Source organism: Sminthopsis crassicaudata, chromosome 3 (genome assembly GCF_048593235.1).
Source record: "Sminthopsis crassicaudata isolate SCR6 chromosome 3, ASM4859323v1, whole genome shotgun sequence".
NCBI classification, from domain to species: Eukaryota; Metazoa; Chordata; class Mammalia; order Dasyuromorphia; family Dasyuridae; genus Sminthopsis; species Sminthopsis crassicaudata.
Genome location: NC_133619.1, coordinates 199,710,174 through 199,735,383, shown reverse-complemented (window position 1 = coordinate 199,735,383; position 25,210 = coordinate 199,710,174). Strand labels below are relative to the sequence as shown.

The 25,210-nt window shown below is 35.3% G+C and overlaps 1 protein-coding gene across 4 annotated transcripts in view; it reads right to left on the bottom strand.

Annotated features, from left to right (window-relative positions):
* EPHA3 (EPH receptor A3) overlaps nucleotides 1-25,210 on the bottom strand; it is a 573,903-nt gene that overhangs the window by 211,820 nt on the left and 336,873 nt on the right. For all 4 annotated transcript variants that reach the window (XM_074299815.1, XM_074299812.1, XM_074299813.1 and 1 more), the window contains exons 4-5: nucleotides 2,077-2,232; nucleotides 1,059-1,394 (exon numbers count right to left, since the gene is read on the bottom strand). In XM_074299815.1, coding sequence (XP_074155916.1) covers nucleotides 1,059-1,394; nucleotides 2,077-2,232 — 492 coding nt within the window. The remainder of the gene's footprint in view (nucleotides 1-1,058; nucleotides 1,395-2,076; nucleotides 2,233-25,210) is intronic.

Below are 25,210 nucleotides of genomic sequence, written 5' to 3'. Positions count from 1 at the left end.
TTCTTATAAGTGATGATATTCCAGTCATATGTCACATTCCACCTGAAAGATTATTTGAATGTTTCATGGACCACTGGAGTCCCTTCAAATGATGTCTCTGTCTCTCTCTCTCTCTTTCTCTCTCTGTCTTTCTGTTTCTCTCTCCCCACTCTCCCTTTCCCTCTCCCTCTCCTCCTTCTCTTCCTCTCTTTCTTCCTATCCCTTTCCTTCTCCCTCTCCCTCTCTTTCTCCTTCTCTCTCTCCTTCTCCCCCTGTTTCTCCCTATTCCTGTCTTTCTCCCTCTCCCTCTATTTCTCTCTCTCTCCCTCTCCTTCCCCCTCTCCCTTTCTCTCACCCTTTCCTCTCTCCCTCTCTTTTTCCATCTACCTTCCCCTCTTTCCCTCTATCTCCCCCTCTCTTTCCCTCTCCCTTCCCCTCTCTTTCTCTCTCTTCCTCTCTTTCTTTCCCTCCCTTTTTCTTTCCCTCCCTCTCTCCTTCTCCTCCTTCTCCCTCTTCCTTTCCCTCAACCTCTCTCTCTCTCTCTCTCTCTCTCCCCCTCTCTCCCTCTACTTCCCCTCTCTTTCTCTCTACTTCCCCTCTCTTTCCCTCTACTTTCCCCTTTCTCCCTCTCCCTCTCCTTTGTTCTTCTCTCCCTCTCCTTCTTCCTCCCTCCCTCAATCTCTGTTCCTCCCTCCCTTCCTCTCTCTCTTCCTTCCTTCCTTCCTTCCTTCCTTCCTTCCTTCCTTCCTTCCTTCCTTCCTTCCTTTCTCTCTCCCCTCCCTCCTCTCTGTCTCTCTCTCTCTATCTCTGTCTGTCCATGTCTATCTGTCTCTGTCTCTCTGTCTTTCTCTTTCCCTTTCCCTCTGTCTCTCTTTCTACCCCTCTCCTTCTCTCTCTCTCTCCACTGCTCTCTGTCTCTCTCTGTCTCTGTGTCTCTCTGACTCTCCCCTCTCTCCCTGTCTGTGTGTGTGTGTGTGTGTGTGTGTGTGTGTGTGTGTGTGTGTGTGCATGAAAAAGGGCTAATGTCCATTGCTTGAGTTTTAACTTGGCATAGATAAGAAGAAAACTAGGATACTTACCAGCCTGATTGGTTGTTATGCTGACTGCAGCAAATTGTCTTGGGGATGAACTCATGTCAGACACTCCATTAACAGCATCAATCTCAAATGTATAGTTAGTGTGTGCTAGAAGGTCTACCACTGTCACTGTGGTGTTGCTTAGTCCAAAGTGTCGTGGCAGGAAGCGAACATTGGGGCTGCATGGCTCACATTGCTTAACACTTCCCCCACATTTTTTACATATAATGTTGAAGGTCACATCTTTCCGGCCTCCTGTGTTTAGGGGCCAACTCCAGTCCAGTATAACTGAGGTCTCATTTATATTAGATATAACATTTCTTGGTGCAGATGGAGGTCCTGCAAGGTAGTTAAATAGGGAAGATTAATAAGCTTCACATCTCTTTTCTATAACATATGAAACAGAAATTTTTCAAATGGAACTGGCAATGGCAAATAGTTGTCTCATTTTATCATCTGTTTATCAACTTATGAGATGTCATTAGATAATTGACATAAAAAAACAAAAGTAAGTGTCCTGTCCAATCTATTAACTTGGAATCATGAGTCAAAGATAAATAAATTTCAGAAAGCCACACAAAACAAATAAGTGCTAATTTACATTCCCATGTGGATTATTTCAAAAATTCTGGTATTTGTAAATCTTAGTCTTTTTTTTTTTCCTACACTGAATTCTGACAGAAAATAGCTAGCATGAATATAAAATTAAGTATAAATTCCCTTTCTATAAGTTTACATAACCTTTCCATTGTAAATTTTGTAATATTCATTATTTTTTCCCTGGGGAAGAGGAAGGGAGTGACATTGCATTGTGGTTAAATTAATTTTGCATTTATATGTTGCATTTGTGGTGAGCCAGGCATGAAGAGAGCAATTCAGAAAGAAGCCTCAGTTGCACATGAATAATATAAAGAAATAGGCCAGAAGAGAAACTACCAAAATAAATAAATAAATAGCCAAAATAAATAAAAAAGAAAACTAAACAAAACATGCGGTCATGGGTTGCAGCAAAACTACTCACGGGTACAAGCCATGGATGGAGGGTCTTTGTCTGCTCTGAAGTAATTATTCTCACACCTGCAGTCCATGGCACCATCTTCCTGGGTAAAGCTATGAGGTGGGCACTTGAAACACTTCATATTGCCAGCAGAGGCCTTGTAGAATCCTGGTTGACAAGCTGTAAAACAAATCATAGAGGCTTTTTTGTTAATCCTGTATGATCTTCTCATGAAAAAAAAAATTATGAATCCCTATGGGCTTATTTTTTTTTCTTCTTTAAATTCATTCAGCTATCATTTGCAAAGCTCTTACCATATGAAAGACATCATGCATGCAATAGTATTCTCTCTCTTCAAAAAGCTTATAATTCAGTCTCAGCAGGAAGATAACAACAACAAAAGTTCCTTAAACCACAAAATTGTAGATTTTTGGTCCCAAATAAAAAAAGAAATTTCTATCTTTTGTTTTTATAGTTTTACTCAAAATCAGGTTATTTGAGGGGACAAAGATCTATTTTAACATCTAAATCATACTGTCTTTTGAACACTCTTCAGCTGTGTGATCCTGAGCAAGTGACTTAAATTTTCTTTTTTGCCTTAATGCCCTGAAGATGAAAATGGCAAATCATTCCAGTATTTTTGCAAAAAACAAAACAAAACAAAACAAAACAAACAAATAAAAAAATACAAAAACAAAAACAAAAAATGAAACAAAGCAAAACAAAACAAAATGAAAAAAACCCAACCCATATGGAATCATGAAGTATGAGACATGACTGAATGACTAAACAACAGCAATATTAGTACAATTAGTACACATTGTTATTTTCAAATACTTATAAAAAATTATTTGCGACTATCTCTTTGGGGAAGGAAAAAAGAGGGATAATTAAACTCCATACAAAAATAAGGTTAAAATGGGTACATGATATGGGCATAAAGGATGATACCATAAACAAATTAGAAAAGCAATGGATGATTTACCTATCAGATTTTTGTACATGGGAGAAATCTATGACCAAAGAACTAGAGAACATTTTAAAAGGCAAAATGGACAACTTTGAGTATATTAAATTAATTTTTTTTATACAAAGGAAACATAAAATAAGATTAAAAACTAATAAACAGAAACAAGATTAAAAAGAAAATACAAAGCTGGGAAAATAGTTACAGCCAGTGTTTCTGATAAAGGCCTCTTTTGTAAAATATATAGAGAACCGTGCCAAATTTATAAGCATACAAGTAATTCCCTAATTGATAAATAGTCAAAGGATATGATCAGTAAATTTTCTTGTAAGAAAATGCTCTAAAAGACTAATGATTAGAGAAATGCACATAAAAACAACTGTGAGGTACCATCTCACACCTCTCAGATTGGCTAAGATTACAAGAAAAGATGATAAATGTTGGAGGAGATGTGGGAAAATTGGGACATTAATATATTGTTGGTGGAGTTTGAAATGATCCAATCATTCTGGCAAATAATCTGAAACTATGTGTAAAGGGTCTACTAATCTGTACTTACCAAGCAGTGCTACTACTGGATCTGTATCCCAAGGAAATCTTAAAGGAGGGAAAAGAACCCACATGTGCAAACATTTTTGTAGCAGCTTTTTTGTGATATCAAAGAATTGGAAAATTAGTAGATGTCCATCAAGTGAATAATGGCTGAACAAATTATGGTACATGAAGATAATGGAATATTATTCTATAAAAAAATGATGAACAAGATGATTTTAGAAAACTATGGGGAGGGCTGAGCCAAGATGGCGGAGAAGGCACACACAACTTTCTAAGCTCCTTTCATGCCCGCATGACCAATCTTTGAATATAGCCTCAAAAATAGTGCTTGAGTGGTGGAACTCACAAAGATTAATGGTACAACAACTTACCAGCTGAAAATAATTTGGAAGACTGCCAGAGCAAGTTTGTCCTGAAGGGAGGGAACAGACCAGCACAGGAAGGAAGATAGGAAAGACTGGAGTCCTGAACTGACCAAGGACGGGGGTAGCCTTTGTGGTTAGAAAAGTAGTGGAAATGACTCTGCCATAGACTGATTGCTTTGCCTTGATTGTAAAGCAGTGGATCAGCAGAGAGATTAGAGCCAGAGGTACAGGGTACTCTAGAAATGCCCACCCCAAACCGGAAGTGACTCAGCATAGACCAGCATAACTGTGCAGCTACATTTTGCAGCATAGCCAGGGCAGCTGCAAATCTACCCCGCAGAGGGGCACAGCCCAGGGCAGCCTCTAATCTGCACAGTGTGAGGCTTGGCCTAGGGCAATAGAAGTTCCCCAGTACACTATGCTTCCCTGGACAGAGCCACTTCGCTTGTAGGACTTTTCATTGGGCAACTGTTAACACCCACAGTCCCACAACAGACTTCAGCTTGGGATAATGAAACTTTCACTGCTCAGCCTCTTGCCTCAGGGCAGTCGTTAATGCCCACAGCACATACTTCAAAGTCCCCCCACCCCGGGGGGGCCACAGCAGTGCAGGCCTGAGTCACTTCCGTTGGGAAACTATTTCCCAGAGCATTCCTGTACTTGGCCACTCTTTGTAGCCAGTTGGCAGGCCATCCATACACCTATCCCTGCTCTGCAGAGTAAGCTGGTAACCTCCTGTCCCTGAAGGCAGGTAAAAAAATCAAAAGGACAATTGATAGCTTCTATACAGAAAAAGAGTAGGGTTTCAACCCCAAGGGAGACTACTAGCAGTCTCCAGACAACTGTTGGTCCCCGACACAAAAGGGTCTCCTAGAAGAGACTATTAAAAACCTTAAAAGAGAGCTAGAAGAAAAATGGGGAAAGGAACAAGAAGCTATGCAAGAGAGTAACAACTTACTGAAATGTGAATTGGAAAATGTAAAAAACTTCCAGGAAGTGCATGGAAATAGAATTTGTGAATTGGAAAAGGTAAAGAACTCCCAGGAAAGTAGGATTTGTGAATTAGAAAAAGAAAATAACTCGCTAAAAAAAAAAAAAAAAAAAAAAAGGTTAGTGAAATGGAAAAAAATTCCATAGAGCAAAACAACTCATTTAAAAACTCAATTGGACATATACAAAAAGAAGGTTTAAAAAAAAAAGCTAATGAAGTAAATAACTCATTAAAAATCAGAAATGAACAAATAGAAATGAATGATTCATTGAGACACCAAGAATCAGTCAAGCAAAACAAAGAAACAAAGAAACAAACAAACAAAAAAAAAAAAAAAAAAAAAAAAAAAAAAAAGAAAGAAAGAAAGAATCACCAAATATCTACTTGGAAAAACAACAGACCTGGAAAATAGATCTAAGAGAGATAATCTGGGGATTATTGGACTTCCCAAAAATTATGATGAAATAGAGTCTAGATACTATTTTATAGGAACTCATCAAAGAGAACTGCCCAGAGGTAATAGAACCAGAAGGTAAAACACACTGAAATAATTCATTGAATACCTTTTGAAAAAGACCCCCAAAAAACAAAACAAACCAAACCAAACCAAACCAAAACAAAACAAAACAAACAACAACAACAAAAAAAACATGCCATGGAATAGTGTAGCCAAATTTCGGAACTATCAGACTAAGGAAAAAATATTATAAGCAGCCAGGAAAAAAAAAATAATTCAAATACCAAGGTGCCACAATAAGGATCACTCAAGATTTGGCTGCCTCCACATTAAAGGATCTAAGGGTCTGGAATCTAATATTCCAAAAAGCAAAAGAATTTGGAATGCAGCCAAGAATAAACTACCAAGCTAAGCTGAGCATTTTCTTCCATGGAAGAAGATGGACCTTTAATGAAACAGATGAATTCCATTTGTTTCTAAGGAAAAAAACCAGATCTAAACAAAAAAAAAAAATTGATCTCCAACCACAGGACTTAAGAGAAGCAGAAAAAGGTAAAAGGAACTCTTGAGAATTGTATTTCTGTTGTGGATATACATTAAAAACCACATGTATAATTTGATTTTACTGATATAACATAAAAAAAATGGAAATAGAAAAGGAAAGGGGATAGTGTAAGAAAAAGGGAACAGGGGAGATAAAAAGAGGGACACTACATCCCATGAAGAGGCAAAGAAAACCTATCATATCTGAGGGAATTTAGAGAAGGAGGGAACAGTGTGTGAATCTTACTCTGATCAGAGTTGGCTCAAAGAGAAAATAATTGACATATTTGTTTTATAGAGAATTTTCTCTCACCTCATTAAAAAGAGGGAGAGAAAAAGGGAAAAGGAAAAGAATACTAAGGGAAGGGTACAAGAAAGGAAAAGAGATGGGAAGGGAGGAGGGAATGATACTAAAGAGGGAGGAATGTGTGATGCAAGTGTGGCCCATTAGTTTACTACTGGGGAAGGTGATCGGGGGGACAAGGAAAAAAAAAAAGCATAATCTGGGGATAATATGATGGCAGGAAATACAGAATTAGTAATTTTAACAGTAAATGGGAATGGGATAAAATCTCCCATTAAGTGGAGGCTGATAGCAGACTGGATCAAAAGTCAGAACCCTACAGTATGTTATTTACAGGAAACACATTTAAAGCAGGGAGATACATACAGAGTAAAGGTAAAAGGGTAGAGCAAAATCTATTATGCTTCAAGTGAAGTCAAAAAAGCAGGGGTGGCCATCCTTATCTCAGATCAAGCAAAAGCAAAAATTGATCTAATCAAAAAAGATAAGGAATGAAAGTATATCCTGTTAAAGGATAGCATAGACAATGAAGCTATATCAGTACTAAACATATATGCACTAAGTGGTATAGCATCTAACTTCTAAAGAAGAAGTTAATAGAGTTGCAAGAATAAATAGACAGCAAAACTATAATAGTGGGAGATCTCAATCTTGCACTCTCAGAATTAGATAAATCAAACCACAAAAGAAATAAGAAAGAAATTAAAGAGGTAAATAGAATATTAGAAAAATTAGGTATAATATATCTTTGGAGAAAATTGAATGGTGATAGAAAGGAGTATATTTATTCTCAGTAGTTCATGGAACCTATACAAAAACTGACCATAAAGACATAAAGATCTCAAAATTAAATGCAGGAAGGCAGAATTAGTATATGCTTTCTTTTCAGATCACGATGAAATAAAAACTACATTCAACAAGAAGTTGGGGTAAATAGGCCAAAAGATAATTGGAAACTAAATAATCTCATCTTAAAGAATGATTGGGTAAAAGAGCAAATTATTGACACAATTAATAATTTTGCTCAAGATAATGGCAGCAATGAGACATATCAAAATCTGTGGGATGAAGCCAAAGCAGTAATAAGGAGAAATTTCATATATTTAGAGGCTTACTTGAATAAAATAAAGAAAGAGAAGATCAATGAATTGGGCATGCATCTTAAAAAGCTAGAAAAAACCAAATTAAAAAGCCCCAATCAAATACTAAACTTGAAATTCTAAAATTAATAGGAGAAATTAATAATATTGAAAGTTAAAAAAAAAACTTGAATTAATAAATAAAATTAAGAGTTGGTTTTGTGAAAAATAGATAAACCTTTGGTAAATTTGATCAGAAAAAGGAAAGGGAAAAATAAAATTGTTACTCTTAAAAATGAAAAGGGGGAACTTTCCACCAATGAAGAGGAAATTAGAGCAATAATAAGGAGTTACTTTGCCCAACTTTATGCCAATAAATTTGATAACTTAAGTGAAATGGATGACTACCTCCAAAAATATAGGCTTCCCAGATTAATAGAGGAGGAAATAAATTGCTTAAACCATCTCATTTCAGAAAAAGAAATAGAACAAGCTATTAATCAACTCCCTAAGAAAAAATCCCCAGGACCAGATGGATTCACATGTGAATTCTACCAAACATTTAAAGAACAATTAGCCCCAATGTTATATAAACTATTTGAAAAAATAGGGAATGAAGGTGTCCTACCAAACTCCTTTTATGACACAGACATGGTACTGATACCTAAACCAGGTAGGTTGAAAACTGAGAAAGAAAACTATAGACCAATATCCTTAATTAATATTGATGCTCAAATCTTAAATAAAATATTAGCAAAAAGACTAAAGAATATCATCCCCAGGATAATATACTATGACTAAGTAGGATTTATACCCCGAATGAAGGGCTGATTTAATATTAGGAAAACTATTAGTATATTTGATCATATAAATAATCAAATTAACTAAAACCATATGATCATCTCAATAGATGCAGAAAAATCATTTGATTAAATCCAATATCCATTCCTATTAAAAACACTTGAGATAATAAGAATAAATGGACTTTTCCTTAAAATAATTAGTAGCATCTATTTAAAATTATCAATAAGCATCATATGTAATGGGACCATTACTGGAACCATTCTCAATAAGATCAGGAGTGAAACAAGGTTGCCCACTATCACCATTACTATTCAATATTGTATTAGAAATGCTAGCTTTGGCAATAAGAATGGAGAAAGTAATTAAAGGAATTAGAATAGGCAATGACGAAACCAAACTATAACTCTTTTCAGATGATATGATGGTATACTTAAAGAACCCCAGAAATTCTACTAAAAAACTATTAGAAATAATCCACACCTTTAGTTACAAAATAGCCCCCCATAAATCATCAGCATTCTTATATATCATTAACAAAATCCAACAGTTAGAGCTACAAAGAGAAATTCCATTTAAAGTAACTAGTGATAGTATAAAATATTTAGGAATCAATCTGCCGAAAGAAAATCAAAAACTATATCAAAAACTACAAAACACTTTCCCCACAAATACAGTCACATCTAACCCATTGGAAAAAATGTAATTGCTCTTGGATTGGGTGAACAAATATAATAAAGATGACAATACTACCTTAACTAATCTAGTTATTTAGTGCTATACCAATTAGACTCCCAAAAAACTATGTTAATGACCTAGAAAAAAATAACAACAATGTTTATATGGCAAACAAAAGGTCAAGAATTTCAAGGGAATTAATGAAAAAAATCAAATGAAGGTGACCTAGCTGTACCAGATCAAAAATTTTATTGTAAAGCAGTGGTTATGAAAACCATCTGGTATTGGCTAAGAAATAGACTAGTTGATCATTGGAATAGGTTAGGTTCAAAGGAAAAAACAGTCAATAACTTCAATAATCTAGTGTTTGAGAAACCCAAAGACCCCAGCTTTTGGGATAAGAACTCACTGTTTGAAAAAATTTTCTGGGAAATTGGACATTACTATGCCGGAAACTAGGCATTGACCCACATTTAACACATACACCAAAATGGATTCATGGCCTAGGCATAAAGAATGAGATTATAAATAAATTAGAAGAGCATAGCATAGTTTACCTCTCAGACCTGTGGAAAAGGAAGGAATTTATGACCAAAGAAGAACTAGGATCATTATTGATCACAAAATAGAAAAAATCGATTATATCAAATCGAAAAAAATTTTGTACAAACAGAACTGATGCAGATAAGATTAGAAGGGAAGCAATAAACTGGGAAAACATTTTTATAGTCAAAGGTTCTGAAAGACTTCATTTCCAAAATTTATAGAGAATTGACTCTAATTTATAGAAAATCCAGCCATTCTCCATTTGATAAATGGTCAAAGGTTATGAATAGACAATTCTCACATGAAGAAATTGAAAATATTTCTAGCCATATGAAAAGATGCTCCAAGACATTATTAATTAGAGAAATGTAAATTAAGACAACTCTGAGATACCACTACACACCTGGCAGATTGGCTAGAATGACAGGGAAAGATAATGCAGAATGTTGGAGGGAATGTGGGAAAATTGGGACACTGATGCATTGTTTGTGGAATTGTGAATATATCTAGCCATTCTGGAGACCAATTTGCAATTATGCTCAAAGAGTTATCAAACTGAGCATACCCTTTGATAAAGCAGCATTAATTTTTAAAGATTTTAAAGAAGGGATGAGCAAGAATGTCTGTGGTAGCCCTCTTTGTAGTGGCCAGAAACTGTAAACTAAGTGGATGCCCATCAATTGAAGAATGGCTGAATAAATTGTGGAATATGAACATTATGGAATATTATTGTTCTGTAAGAAATGACCAACAGGAGAATTACCTAAAGGCCTGGAGAGACATACATGAACTGATGCTGAGTGAAATGAGAAGGACCAGGAGATCATTATATACTTCAAGAACAATAATATATGATAATCAATTCTGATGCACATGTCTCTCTCCAGCAATGAGATGAGCCAAATCAGTTGCAATAGAGCAGTAATGAACTGAACCAGGTACACCCAGCGAAAGAACTCTGGGATTTGACAATGAACCACTACATAGAATTCCAGGCTAATTGTACACTGTTTCAAAGTCTGATTCTTTTAGTACAGCAAAATATCTATTTGGACATATATTGTATTTGACTTATAGTTCAACATATTTAACATGTATTGGTCAACCTGCCATCGGGGGGAAATGGAGGGGGGAAGGAGGGAAAAAGTTGAAAGAAAAGGTTTTGCAATTGTCAACCCTATACAAAAATTTTTTTAAAATTTTTTATTATATATATATATATATTTTTATAATATTATCCCTTGTATTCATTTTTCCAAATTATCCCCCCCTCCCTCTATTCCCTCCCCCCGATTACAGGCAATCCCATACATTTTACATGTGTTACAATATAGTCTAGGTACAATACATGTGTGTAAATACCATTTTCTTGTTGCACAATAAACTTTAGATTCCGAAGGTACATGTAACCTGGGCAGACAGATATTAGTGCTAACAATTTACATTCACTTCCCAGTGTTTCTTCTCTGGGTGTAGCTACCTCTGTCCATCATTGATCAACTGGAAGTGAGTTGGTTTTTCTTTATGTTGAAGATTTCCACTTCCATCAGAATACATCCTCATACAGTATTGTTGTTGAAGTGTACAGTGATCTTCTGGTTCTGCTCATTTCACTCAGCATCAGTTGATTTAAGTCTCTCCAGGCCTCTCTGTATTCCTCCTGCTGGTCATTTCTTACAGAGCAATAATATTCCATAACCTTCATATACAACAATTTATCCAACCATTCTCCAACTGATGGACATCCATTCATCTTCCAGTTTCTAGCTACAACAAAAAGAGCTGCCACAAACATTTTGGCACATATATGTCTCTTTCCGCTCTTTAGTATTTCTTTGGGATATAATCCCAGTAGTAGCGCTGCTGGGTCAAAGGGTATGCACAGTTTGATAACTTTTTGGGCATAATTCCAGATTGCTCTCCAGAATGGTTGGATTCTTTCGCAACTCCACCAGCAATGTATCAATGTCCCAGTTTTCCCACAGCCCCTCCAACATTCATCGTTATTTGTTCCTGTCATCTTAGCCAATCTGACAGGTGTGTAGTGGTATCTCAGAGTGGTCTTAATTTGCATTTCTCTGATCAGTAGTGATTTGGAACACTCTTTCATGTGTGTGGATATTGTTTCAATTTCTTCCTCTGAGAATTGTCTGTTCATATCCTTTGACCATTTATCAATTGGAGAACGGTTCGGTTTCTTATAAATTAGGGTCAGTTCTCTATATATTTTGAAAATGAGACCTTTGTCAGAACCTTTGTTTTTAAAAATATTTTCCCAATTTGTTACTTCCCTTCTAATCTTGTTTGCATTAGTATTATTTGTACAGAAACTTTTTAGTTTGATGTAATCAAAATCTTCTATTTTGTGATCAATAATGATCTCTAGTTCTCCTCTGGTCATAAATTCCTTCCTCCTCCACAAGTCTGAGAGGTAGATTATCCTCTGTTCCTCTAATCTATTTATTATCTCCCTCTTTATGCCTAAATCATGGACCCATTTTGATCTTATCTTGGTATATGGTGTTAAGTGTGGATCCATATCTAATTTCTGCCATACTAATTTCCAGTTTTCCCAACAGGTTTTTTCCGAATAATGAATTTTTATCCCTAATGTTGGTATCTTTGGGTTTGTCAAAGATTAGGTTGCTATATATGTACCCTTTTTTGTCCTTTGTATCTAATCTGTTCCACTGATCTACCGGTCTATTTCTTAGCCAATACCAAATGGTTTTGGTGACTGCTGCTGTATAATATAGCTTTAGATCAGGTACACTTAGACCACCTTCCTCTGAGTTTTTTTTTCATTAGTTCCCTTGCAATTCTCGACCTTTTATTCTTCCATATGAATTTTGTTGTTATTTTTTCTAGGTCATTGAAATAGTTTCTTGGGAGTCTGATTGGTATAGCACTAAATAAATAGATTAGTTTGGGGAGTATTGTCATCTTTATTATATTCGCTCGGCCTAATCAAGAGCACTGAATGTCTTTCCAATTATTTAAATCTGACTTTATTTTTGTGGCAAGTGTTTTGTAATTTTTCTCATATAATTCCTAACTTTTCTTTGGTAGATGGATTCCCAAATACTTTATACTCTCAACATTTGTTTGGAATGGAATTTCTCTTTGTATCTCTTGCTGTTGCATTTTGTTAGTGATATATAAAAATGCCGAGGATTTATGTGGATTTATTTTGTATTCTGCCACTTTGCTGAAATTTTGAATTATTTCTAGTAGCTTTTTAGCAGAGTCTTTGGCGTTCTCTAAGTATACCATCATGTCATCTGGAAAAAGTGATAGTTTAATTTCCTCATTTCCTACTCTAATTCCTTGAATCTCTTTCTCGGCTCTTATTGCCGAGGCTAGCGTTTCTAGTAGTATATTGAATAGTAATGGTGATAGTGGGCAACTTTGTTTCACTCCTGATCTTACTGGGAAAGGTTGCAGTTTATTTCTATTGCATATTATGCTTACTGAAGGTCTTAAATATATGCTCCTGATTATTCTAAGGAATAGTCCATTTATTCCTATACTCTCAAGAGTTTTTAGTAGGAATGGATGTTGGATTTTGTCAAATGCTTTTTCTGCATCTATTGAGATGATCATATGGTTCTTATTAATTTGATTATTAATATGGTCAATTATATTAATAGTTTTCCTAATATTAAACCAGCCCTGCCTTCCTGGAATAAATCCTACTTATTCATAGTGTATTATCCTGGAGATGATTTTAAGAAGTCTTTTTGCTAATATCTTATTTAAGATTTTAGCATCAATATTCATTAAGGAGATTGGTCTATAATTTTCTTTCTCAGTTTTCGATCTACCTGGTTTAGGTATCAGTACCATGTCTGTGTCATAAAAGGAGTTTGGTAGGACTCCTTCATCCCCTATTTTTTCAAATAATTTATATAACATTGGGGCTAATTGTTCTTTAAATGTTTGGTAGAATTCACATGTGAATCAATTTGGCCCTGGGGATGTTTTCCTGGGGAGTTGATTAATAGCTTGTTCTATTTCTTTTTCTGAAATGGGACTATTTAAGCAATTTATCTCCTCCTCTGTTAATCTAGGGAGCCTATATTTTTGGAGGAAGTCATCCATTTCACTTAAGTTATCAAATTTATTGGCATAAAGTTGGGCAAAGAAACTCCTTATTATTTCTCTAATTTCCTCTTCATTGGTGGAAAGATCCCCCTTTTCATTTGTAAGACTATCAATTTGATTTTCCTGTTTCTTTTTTTTGATCAAATTTACCAAAGGTTTATCTATTTTATTGGCTTTTTCATAAAACCAACTCTTGGTTTTATTTATTAATTCAATAGATGTTTTACTTTCAATATTATTGATTTCTCCTTTTAATTTTTGTATTTCAAGTTTAATTTTTGGTTGGGGGTTTATAATTTGGTCTTTTTCTAGCCTTTTAAGTTGTAAACCCAATTCGTTAATCTTCTCTTTCTCTATTTTCTTCAAATAAGCCTCTAAAGATATAAAATTTCCCCTTATTACTGCTTTAGCTGCATCCCACAGATTTTGATATGATGTCTCATCATTGTCATTATCTTGGGTGAAATTGTTAATTGTTTCTATAATTTGCTCTTTCACCCAGTCATTATTTAAGATGAGATTATTCAGTTTCCAATTACTTTTTGGTCTATTTACCCCTAACTTTTTACTGAATGTAGCTTTTATTGCATTGTGATCTGAGAAGAAGGCATTAATTATTTCTGCTTCCTACATTTAATTTTGAGATCTTTATGTCCTAATATATGGTCTATTTTTGTATAGGATCCATGAACTGCTGAGAAGAAAGTATATTCCTTTCTATTGCCATTCAGTTTTCTCCAAAGATCTATCATACCTAGTTTTTCTAATGTTCTATTTACTTTTTTAATTTCTTTCTTGTTTGTTTTGTGGTTTGATTTGTCTAAATCTGAGAGTGCAAGGTTGAGATCTCCCACTATTATAGTTTTACTGTCTATTTCTTCTTGCAGTTCTCTTAACTTTTCCTTTAGAAAATTAGATGCTATACCACTTGGTGCATATATGTTTAGTATTGATATGGCTTCATTATTTATGCTACCTTTCAGCAGGATATGGTTTCCTTCCTTATCTTTTTTAAGGAGATCTACTTCTGCTTTTGCTTAATCTGAGATAAGGATAGCTACCCCTGCTTTTTTGGCTTTACGTGAAGCATAATAGGCTCTGCTCCAACCTTTTACTTTTACTCTGTATGTATCTCCCTGCTTTAAGTGTGTTTCCTGTAGACAACATATTGTAGGGTTCTGCTTTTTGATCCAATCTGCTATCCGTCTCCGTTTGATGGGATCGTTCATCCCATTTACATTTACAGTTAAAATTACTAATTCTGCATTTCCTGCCATCGTATTATCCCCAGATTATGCTTTTTTCCCTTGACCCCCCTGATCCTCCTCCCCGACAGACCCCCCTTGTGACGCGCAACCCTCCCTCTTTTTTTTTTTTTTTTTTTTTTTAGGATCCCTTCCCCCTCCCTCCAAGTCCCTTCACTGATTCTCCTTTTCCGTTTCCCTTTTCCTCTCCCCCCTTTTAATGAGGTGAGAGAAAATTCTCTGAAAAACAAATATGTTAATTATTTACTCTTTGAGCCTCTCCTGATGAGAGTAAGATTCACACAATGATTCTCCCCCTCACTAAGTTCCCTCAGATATGGTGTATTTTCTATGCCTCTTCCTGGGATGTAGTTTCCCTCTTTTTATCATTCCTTCTCCTTTTTCTGAACCGACCTCCTTCCCTTTACTACACCCCCCTTTTTTTCTTTAATATCAGTAAAATCAAATTATCCTTGAGTACTTTTTATATACCCACAACAGAGATACAGTTCTCAAGGGTTCTTTGTACCTTTTTCTGTTTCTCTTCAGTCTTGTGGATGTAGATCCAATTTTTTGTTTAAGTCTGGTTTTTTTCTTAGAAACATATAGAATTCCTCTGTTTCATTGAATGACCATCTTCTTCCATGGAAAAAGATGCTAAACTTAGCTGGGTAGTTCATTCTTGGTTGCAGTCCTTGATCTTTTGCTTTACAGAATATCAGGTTCCAGGCCCTTCTATCTTTTAATGTGGAGGCAGCCAGATCTTGGGTGACCCTTATTGTGGCACCTTGGTATTTAAATTTTTTTTTTCTAGCTGCTTGCAGGATTTTCTCCTTTGTGTGGTAATTCTGCAGCTTAGTCACAATATTCCGTGGTGTTCTTTTTTTAGGGTCTCTTTCAGAAGGAGTTCGATGAATTCTTTCCACATCTATTTTCCCCTCTGTTTCTATTATCTCTGGACAGTTCTCTTTGATAATTTCCTGTAAAATAGAATCTAGGCTCTTTTTTTGGTCATAGTTTTCTGGAAGTCCAATGATCCGCAGATTATCTCTCCTAGATCTATTTTCCAGGTCTATAGATTTTCCCAGTAAGTATTTGACGTTGTTCTCCAGCTTCTCATTTTTTTTGTTTTGTATGACTGATTCTTGGGTTCTCTGTGAATCATTCATTTCAATTTGTTCCATCCTGACTTTTAAGGAGTTATTTTCTTCTTTCACAGTTTTTAGTTCTTTTTGTAAATGCCCAATTTCGTTTTTAAATGAATTATTTTGCTCTATTGAATTTTTTTTCATTTCCCTAATTATTTTCTTTTTCCAATTCAGAAATTCTATTTTCTTGAGACTTTTTTATCTTTTCCATTTCAGAAATCCTACTTTCCTGTGTTTTTTTAACCTTTTCTAATTCATAAATTTTGTTTCCCTGCATCTCCTGTGAATTCTTTATTTTTTCCAACTCCAATTTCAGGATGTTGTTATTCTCTATCATAGCTTCCCTTTCCTTTCCCCATTTTTCTTCAATCTCTCTTAATTTTTTAAGAGTTTCTTCTAGGAGATAGTTATGTGATGGGGGGCAGGAATCGTTCCCCTTTAGGTTGTTATCTGCTGTCTCTCTGCTGTTAACTTCCTCGGGGTTGGATACCCGCTCTTTCTCTGTATAAAATGAATCTATATTTTTTCTGGCTTTTTTGCTCATATTTAAAAAATCTTTTGGGGTCTGTCCCTGGGGTAGGAAATTATTTATTTACTTCTTTACCAGCTTCCTCCTAGAACGGATGGATGCAGCGGCCCCCGCGCCTGAGCTAAGATAGAGCTCTGGGAGAGAGTTCCCCACCCCCTCCCTGGAAGTGCCTCAGAGGTGATTAGCACTGCTGTGCCCGAGGACACTGTGTTTTAGCGGCTTCCCTGAGATTTGAGACTGAACAGTAATGACAGCACAAAGCCCAGCCTAAGTGTCCGGGTGGGGCGTGGATGTCTGCAGCAGGTGAGGTGAAAAGCCCCTGTGCTCAAACTGGAAGTGTCTGCCAGAAACCGAGGTCCCTAGTTTAAAGGTTCTGCTTCTCTGGGACTTCCTGGAGCTGAGTTCCACTCCCTCCAGCTAAGCTAGGCAGTGTGTGTTGCCTTGGGCCGTATCCACCCACTTGTCAATCTCTTAACTATTCTCAGGTGGTAGCTGAGGCCACACCCCCTGGTGCCGAGTTCTGCTGAGTCACCTCCAGGGTCCGGGGAAAATCTAATCTGAGTTTTAAAATATTTTGGCTTTCTCTTCTGAACTGCTAAATAATTAGCAGAGAAGAGCTAACAGCCTGTGCAGATTCCTTTACCTCAGTGGCTTCTCTGATCCCAGAGCCCTCCCCAGTGCAACCAGCGCAGTGTGCCACTACCCCACTGTCTGTGCTGGCCTCTCTTCTTCCTCCCCTGGGGACTGACCTTCTCTGTTGAAACTCCAGATTCTCTTCAGCTGGTAAGTCGTGCTTCCAGTCCTTGTGGTATCTATCAGTCCTGGGCTTATTTTGAGACTTAATTTATCTAATTGGTTGTAAGGGAGTGAGGACGTTCACTGAGTCGTGTGTTTCTTCTCCACCATCTTGGCTCCGCCCCCCTATACATAAATTTTTTTGTAAAAATTACTTAAATAATTTAATTAAATAAAAAAAACAAAAAAAAAGAAAGCCATGGAAAGATTTACATGAACTGATGCTGAATGAAACAAGCAGAGCCAGGAATACATTGTATACAATGATAGGAAGAATGTGCAATGATCAGCTATGAAAGACTTGGGTCTTCTCTGTGGTTCAGTGATCTAAAATAATCCCAATAGACTTTGGACAGAAAAATGCTATGTACATTCACAAAAAGAACTATGGAGATTGATGTTACTTAGCATGTGTTATGTTCACTTACTTTTTAGTTCATTTACTGTTTTTGTTCTTTCCTGTTTTTTTTTTCCTTTTGCTTTTTCTTTCCCAGCATGATTAATAAAGCAATGGGTATTAAAAATAAGCTAAGTGGAAGAAAAGATTGATTTTTATATTTCTTAAGTATTGATAAGAAGCTACACCTTTGTGTTCACACTAGTATTTTTCATACTAGCTGAAAATATTGAAAATATTTCCTCCAATCTTCTCCCCAAACTATGCAAGCTCCAAACTTTGCTCCTTCTCAGCCAAGTGTCTTCTTTGTAATCTATAGTCTTAGAGAGTTGTTTAGGCAATGATCATTGAGAGTTGGAAAGACTTGTCTGGGGTTGCATGTCTGTCATTTATTAGAGGTGGGATTTGAACCCATGTCTTTCTGGCATTGAGACTAGTTTCACAACTTAATTGTGAGATTTAAGCATTCTAAAGGGATCATCTGAACTCCCTGGTTTAAGTCTACCCTCCCTTCTCAGTCAAATAATTAACCAAGTTACAAAAAAGAAATATTCTAGGTTGATAAGACATGGGAGAGCTAAAGTGATGAAAATCAAATATTCCTCATCATGTTCAAACATGAAGACATGGAATTATCTTGAACAGATCATCTCATATACTGTAGAACTTTTGGAAACCTGAATCTGTCCATCCTTTCACACATCTTCAAAGTAGTTTCACACAAAGACTACCTCTAAACAAACTAAAAATTAATCAAAAGGTCCAAGATGAAGGAGTTTACAAATGTAGCTGTATCTCTTTTTTTAAAACAAATTTATTCATTAATTTTCAGCAACCGCTTCTGAAATGAATATTTGAATTTAAAATAGAAAATTATTATAGTAATACATAGATTACACTTTCTTGAGATATACTTTGATTTATCCTTTTCAAATACATCTTATATCTAAAACATTCTAGACATCCAGACACAGCATGAGAAATTCTGTTATCTTAATCACAAGAAAATATGTAGTATCTACTGTGTACTTAAACACTATGTGGACACAAAGTGGTATAAATGTCATTTAGTTGGGTGAAAAAAACAAGACATAAAGGTTAAGAGTTAACCATCACAGACAAGGTGTACTAAGTTTCAGGGCTTCTTAAGGGCTTGTAATACACAGGCTAGTTTAGAATAATGAAATGGAATGTTAGAGATATTTTAATTCAACTCTTTTATTTTATATTTGAAGATATTAAGACTAAAGTGATTAAGTAATTCATTTAGAATGATATTGTAGGGAGGACTACAGCAGATGCTTAAAGGATGATAAGAATCAATAACCAAATATGCATAAAGCAAATTAGACATTCTTCCTAGATTTATACAGTTCTTTCTTACTCTGAATAAAGATGATCATGTTATGCCACATTTCTATTTTATTGTCCTGACTCATTTTCCCTAATTATCCTGACCCAGTCCTGCCTCAGTTTTTCTAAGTGTTCTGTCTGAGTTTATAATTGTCCTGAAAAACTTCCCCTCCCTCTTTAATCAGAATATTTGTTAAGAATAAAAGATTTTATATTTTAGAATATCAGAATGCCTCTCCCCATCCCAAGCTATCAGAATATCAGATACCGTCTTATCAAGATGCCTCTCCCCTTGTCCCAGGTGCCTCCCCCTACTAAGTCAGCCCCCTCTCTGGAGGCTTACTCCACCTGTCAGAGTCCTGTTACCACTCTCAGCACTCTGACTTCACCCTTACCTTAGTCTACCCCCTGAGTCTGAACCATGTGTATGTATGTCACTGAGAACTCACATTGTTTGCTGAATTCTTGGAGATGATAGTCTCATTCAGCCCTGGGACCAAACCATAGATCCATTTGGTCCCTGTAAATCTCTCCCTTTTAAATAAATTATTAAATACTTTCTAATCTCTATAGTGCCTCAGTTTCTCCAGCATTACAATCAAAGCCCTATCATTATTGTGTGCGATGACTGCATTAGCATCCTGGATACCTTAGAATCAGCTGGAGTCAGGATAAGCAAAAGTCCTTGGTCTTTATTCTTGGTTTTAGAGGTAGGAGTGAACTGTATGGAAGCAGAATCTCCTTTACCTTCCTCTTCATCTCCTGCCCAGAAGTGACTCTGGCTAGTCTTAATCCATCACCTAGTCCCTCCTACAATTCTGTGTATACACCAAACTATTGGGCCAGCACAGGGTAGTGGGAAGGGCCATTTTCCAAGTATATTCTAATAGAGTATTGTCCAATCGGTAATTAGCCTTAAGTGCTTGGACTTCAGTGCATTAACTCAAGAGTTTCAGCCCTTTACAATTATGTACTTAATAATGGCTTCTATAGATAAAAAGAGACTGTGGTATAGTAGAAAGACACCCTGTTTTCAAAGCCATGAAAACCTGGATCCAAAGCCTACCTCTAATATATAGTGGACATGCAACCATAGACAATGAAACTCCCAGTGATTGAGGTTTAGACAATTCTCTAAGATTATATGTTACAGAGAAGACAGTTGGCTAAGAAAGAGCAAAGTTTGGAGCTTGTATATTTGTGGGAGGAGGAGACTGGAGAGAGTATTAAGTGGTAAAATGGTGGGAACTTGTATCTAAGACAAATCCCCATCTGGGAAAAATATAAAATGAGCAGCTAGATTAAATGGCTTCTAAAATCAGGATTCAAAGATTCTAATCCCCTAACCAATTAAGGAAATTCTCTTTGGGATCACCTCATCTACCCCAAATAAGGGGGCATAGCCTTCATTTTGATGACAACTGTTTAGAAAATAAATGAGAAGTTAGGTGATTTGCCCAGTCATAGAGTCAATAAATATCACAGGCATTATCATAGAGATGATAGGAATCATCATTCCAGAGAAGTAAGTAAGTTTACTCCTCTTCTTTTATATATGAGGAATCTGAGACCCAGAAGGTAAGTAATTTGTCGAAGGCCACAGAAGCAGTTAAGTTCTAGAATTAAGATCTCAGTCTAATTCCTCTGACATCAGAACCAGTGCTTCTGTGTACTCTGATTCTAATCCTGCTTCTAATAAGAGATTGCATTACTGAAAAAATATATTCTCTATTAAAATTAACTTTTATAATTTGTATCACAACTTAAAAGAATCCTCTTTGCTTTGGCATAGAATATACTAGAGAAACATAAGATTATATTTAGTGATATAGATTCTATTTCAGCTTTCTCTGGCATAAATTCTGTTAATGTTGTTGATTATCATCTTTAAGAAAGGAAGATAAAATATATTGCATATTCTATAAGACTATAATTAGGTGAAATTAAAATCACCCATTCACTATGCCACTTCCTAGCATGTTACTTGTACCCAACTGGCCTTTTCCCCTTCACTTTCTAAATATACATATCTGTATATTTTGTATATGCATATACAAATCTGTATATTTTGTCTTTCCTGTTAGAATATAAGCTCCTTGAAATCAGTTATTGTCTTGCTTGCTTGTATACATCATGGTCTTGTACAATTAAATGGATCTTTTACACAAATGATGTTGTAAACATCCAAAACTATATTGTTTAACTGATCAACAATTAATATCAAATACAATCTATGGGTGTCTAGATAGCACACTAGATAGAGTACTGGGCCTGCAGGCAGTAAGACTCAGCTTCCTGAGTTCAAATCAGGCTTTAAATACTTACTAAGTATGTGATCCTGGGCAAGTCACTTAACTCTTTTTGCCTCAGTTCCTTCATCTATTAAAATGAGCTAGAAAAGAAAGTGGTAAACCATTCCAGTATCTTTGCCAAGAAACCCCCCAAATAGGGTCATGAGTTAGATATTACTCAGCAACAATAAAACCATAATGTTTTTTTCAAAATAATCCCTATCAACATATTATTTTTGGAAAGTATCTTCATTCTTTGTGATGGGCCAGAACTTGAAACAAGGTACTAAGTGGAATTAAGGAGACAATGGTTAAATCTAGTTTATCACTGATTTAATCTTACAACAAATAACGTTATGGGCCAGGACTTGAAACAAAGTACTAAGTGGAATTAGTAAGTGGAATTGAGGTTAAATCTAGTTAAGTATTGATTTAATCCTACAACAAATAATGGTTTCCTAGTGATGTAATGATTGGTATATACTCAGTTCGGGGCATATAAGCTAGAAGCTCTCAGGGCTAAAAAGAGACAAGTGCACTAGAAGCTCTCAGAGGCTGAGATGAATTCATTCCATCTTCTACCTTTGTTGTGGCTGGAGGCTGAAGCACAAACCCTTGGAATTTGGGGAGATTCAGAAGCCAGAGAAGGTGATAAGAGCTCAAGCTCTTGGAACCAAGGAGAGAAATAGGCATCTAAGAAAGCTAACCAGGCCCCAGGAAAGGAGACAAGACTTTGAAGGAGACAATAAAGGATTTGGGCTTTAACCCCTGGATACTCTTGTGATTACTGAATTAAAATGAAGGCTGCTCCCAGTGACCCCAAGAAAACCTCAACAGGGAGAGTATTATATTTTAAAGAGAATATTACAATTCTTTCTGAGGTCTCTTGTGCTTTGGTTTTAATTTTTCTCTTTACTTCCAAAATTATTTTATTTTCTAACATTCTTTACAAAACACTTCAAGAAAAAAGTAATAAACAAATCAAAGACTTCAATTTTTAGTAAGAAATCTGGAGTTCTTATATTGCCTCTTTTACTAACTTAGCTAGGTAGCATTGAGAACATCGCTGAGCCTCTAAAATGAGAGAGGAGAACTGGTTACTTTCTAACAATAGCATTTTCACCAGGCTAGTCAAAAGTGTTTATAACTTCCAATTAGCTCTAATAAATCAGTGGATCAACTTTGTATAAGATCAGTCTGCAAACTGAGAAGATGATCCAAGAAGATATCCTACTGTCCCAGAGCATTGATAGATTAGCCCTTGATGTTGGTATTTGTCCCTCTTTGTATAAAAATAAATGTCATCCCCTCTTTAGCTATAGCTAAAACATTCCAAAGTGAAGGAGACCCCCTACTCAAAAAGCTTATTATAAAGGATAAAAAATTATTACTTCATCTTTAAAATGGGGATAAAAGTAATATTTACTTTATTTGGTTGTTGTGATGATCAAATAAAATAATAAATGCAAAATGCTCTGTAAACCTTAAAAAATTATATAAATATTATTATTTTAAATTATAGGATCTGTTCTAGTGAGTTCCCAATTTAGATACAGAGGTAATGTTGTGTCTGCTGATTTTTGCCCCCCCCCAAATACTTAAAACAGGATTTAAGAATCTGGGGACCTTAATGCCTAATATCTTAAGATAACTATATTTAAAAGTCATAGTAATTTGATTTCATGTCTATCTTGTATCTGTGACTATTAGAAACTTGAATACATCATACTGTTTCATCACACACTACTCTAAAGCACTTATAAACACTAAATACAATAAAATTTATGGAATTTTAAAAAATAAGCTGGAGGATTTTGTCTTCTTTAAAGGGCAAAAGATTCTTGGTGATGTGTCAAAGGTAGGAAAATTTTTATAATTTCAATAAAGAGAATACAAAGTGTAACTCTTCTAGTGCCATAGTTTTGATTGTCCTTCTCTTTGCTTGGATAATTTCCTGTTTTCTCTGTTGCAATTGCATCTACTAATTAGTAAATGGTGTGCACAGAAAGATAAGTCCAGGTATATATTACTGAGAAAGTTATAAAATGTGTTTATTTCTACCACATTTAAAAGTTCCATAAAACAAACAATACATATTTGTGTTTAATTTGTTTTTAATCCAAATTTAACATTTAAGATTAAAAAGGAATAAAATGCACCAATCCCAGAATTATACAAAAAAGTACAAAAAATGGATGGAGTGTATCAAAAGAAAGTATAAGAAAATTTTCTAAAATACTGTCTGTGATATGTGATAAGTGAAATAAGTGATAATAAATACAAATACTACTTATGCTTCAAATAATTATAAAAAGAGCTTTAAGATACAGTTTTAGCATCATTCAAAAAAAAAGAAAAGAAAAGAAAAGAAAAGAAAAGAAAAGAAAAGAAAAAAAAAGAAAAGAAAAGAAAAGAAAAGAAAAGAAAAGAAAAGAAAAGAAAAGAAAAGAAAGCCAGTTTCTTGAGCCATAATGGTTGGTTATTAAACTCTGAATATATAGAGAATGGGTAAAGTTACCCTGGTGAAAGGAAAACAAATGCAGTTAGTAAACCATGGTAGTTACTATTGAAAGAAAGGAGACAGCCTTTCAATTGCAAAGTGGATTTTGTCTACAATTCACTAATGTATTTGACTTTGAGAGGAAAGCATGGTTAAGGGTTAAATGGTTCATTTCAATCTGAATTAAATTTAAATAAAAAAAAAAAATAAAGCTGTTGGTAAATAGGGATCTTTTAGTATTCAGATCTTCAGTCCCCTAATCACTGAGCAAAATTACCAATTCCCAGCCATAAACACAAAGTAATAACCTGAACCATCATTGACTAAACAGATGATTTCCTGGCTCTGCTATGCCAGCCCTGACAGGACCTATTCACCTATACAAGGTCAAAACAACTGTTTATTTGTAGAATGAGCTAGACTCCCCCATCTTACAGGAACTCTATTCTTTGTTATCTGAATAGAAGTACAAAGATTTGAGGTGAGACTGAGGCATTTCAATATATTGGAAGTAACTGTGCAATCATTAAGCACTGATTGCAATGGTCAACATTTACAAAGTGATGGAGTATTTCCTTCTTTTGTTCCTCCCATTGTTCAATAAAAACTGCTTAGTGGCAAGATGCCATGCAACATTAAAATGTAAAGGATTTTTTTTTTAAAACACAATCCAGTCTCAGTAAAAGGTTTTCTTTCTTCCCTGTGATGATTTAGCAAGACAGGTGCAAGTGACTGGGGATTTATCTAACTTCCACCACAAAGAGCTAAAATTCACCCTGGCCCCAAATAAATTATTTTATGCCAGCCTTTCAAACTGCTTGCACTTACAAGTACCAACATAATATACTCAAAGTAACAGTAGCCAGGAATCCTTATTCTTGATGGTAAATTACCAGAGAATAAGGGACATTGTGGAAACCTTGTAAAATGCTATGTTGTGTGTCATAACTACATGAGTACTAAATAAATATTTTTATAGTTCCATTCCAGGGACTGTCAGGTTCAGCCTCACATTGGGAAGCAACACCAGGAAAATATTCAGGTTGAAATAAGCTCCTAATTCTAGCTTTAGGTCACCAATAAGAAGATGTCTGAATTCTGTATTATACTCTTTCAGACTGAGTTGGTATAGAATATACATAGCAATCCAAGAAATCATTAAATCTAGTATTTTTCTAAATTGGTAATCATTGTATGAGCAAGTAGGTTATGTAGCCTTTTGGAATAAGGGTCTTCTTCACTTTGGAATGTTTTATCTATTCTGAGAGGACAAAAGAGGGGATGCCATTTGTTTCTATACAAAGAGGAACACATACCAACTTCAAGCACTCTAGTCTATCAAATTGTTGGGATAGTACGATAGCTTCTTGGACCTAGATCTAGAATCTGGAAGTATTTTCTTTCTGAGTTCAAATGTGGCTTCTGATACTTATTAGCTGTATGAACTTGAAAAAAATCGCTTAACAATGCTTGTTTCATTTTTCTTTTTTGTAAAATGAGCTGCAGAAATC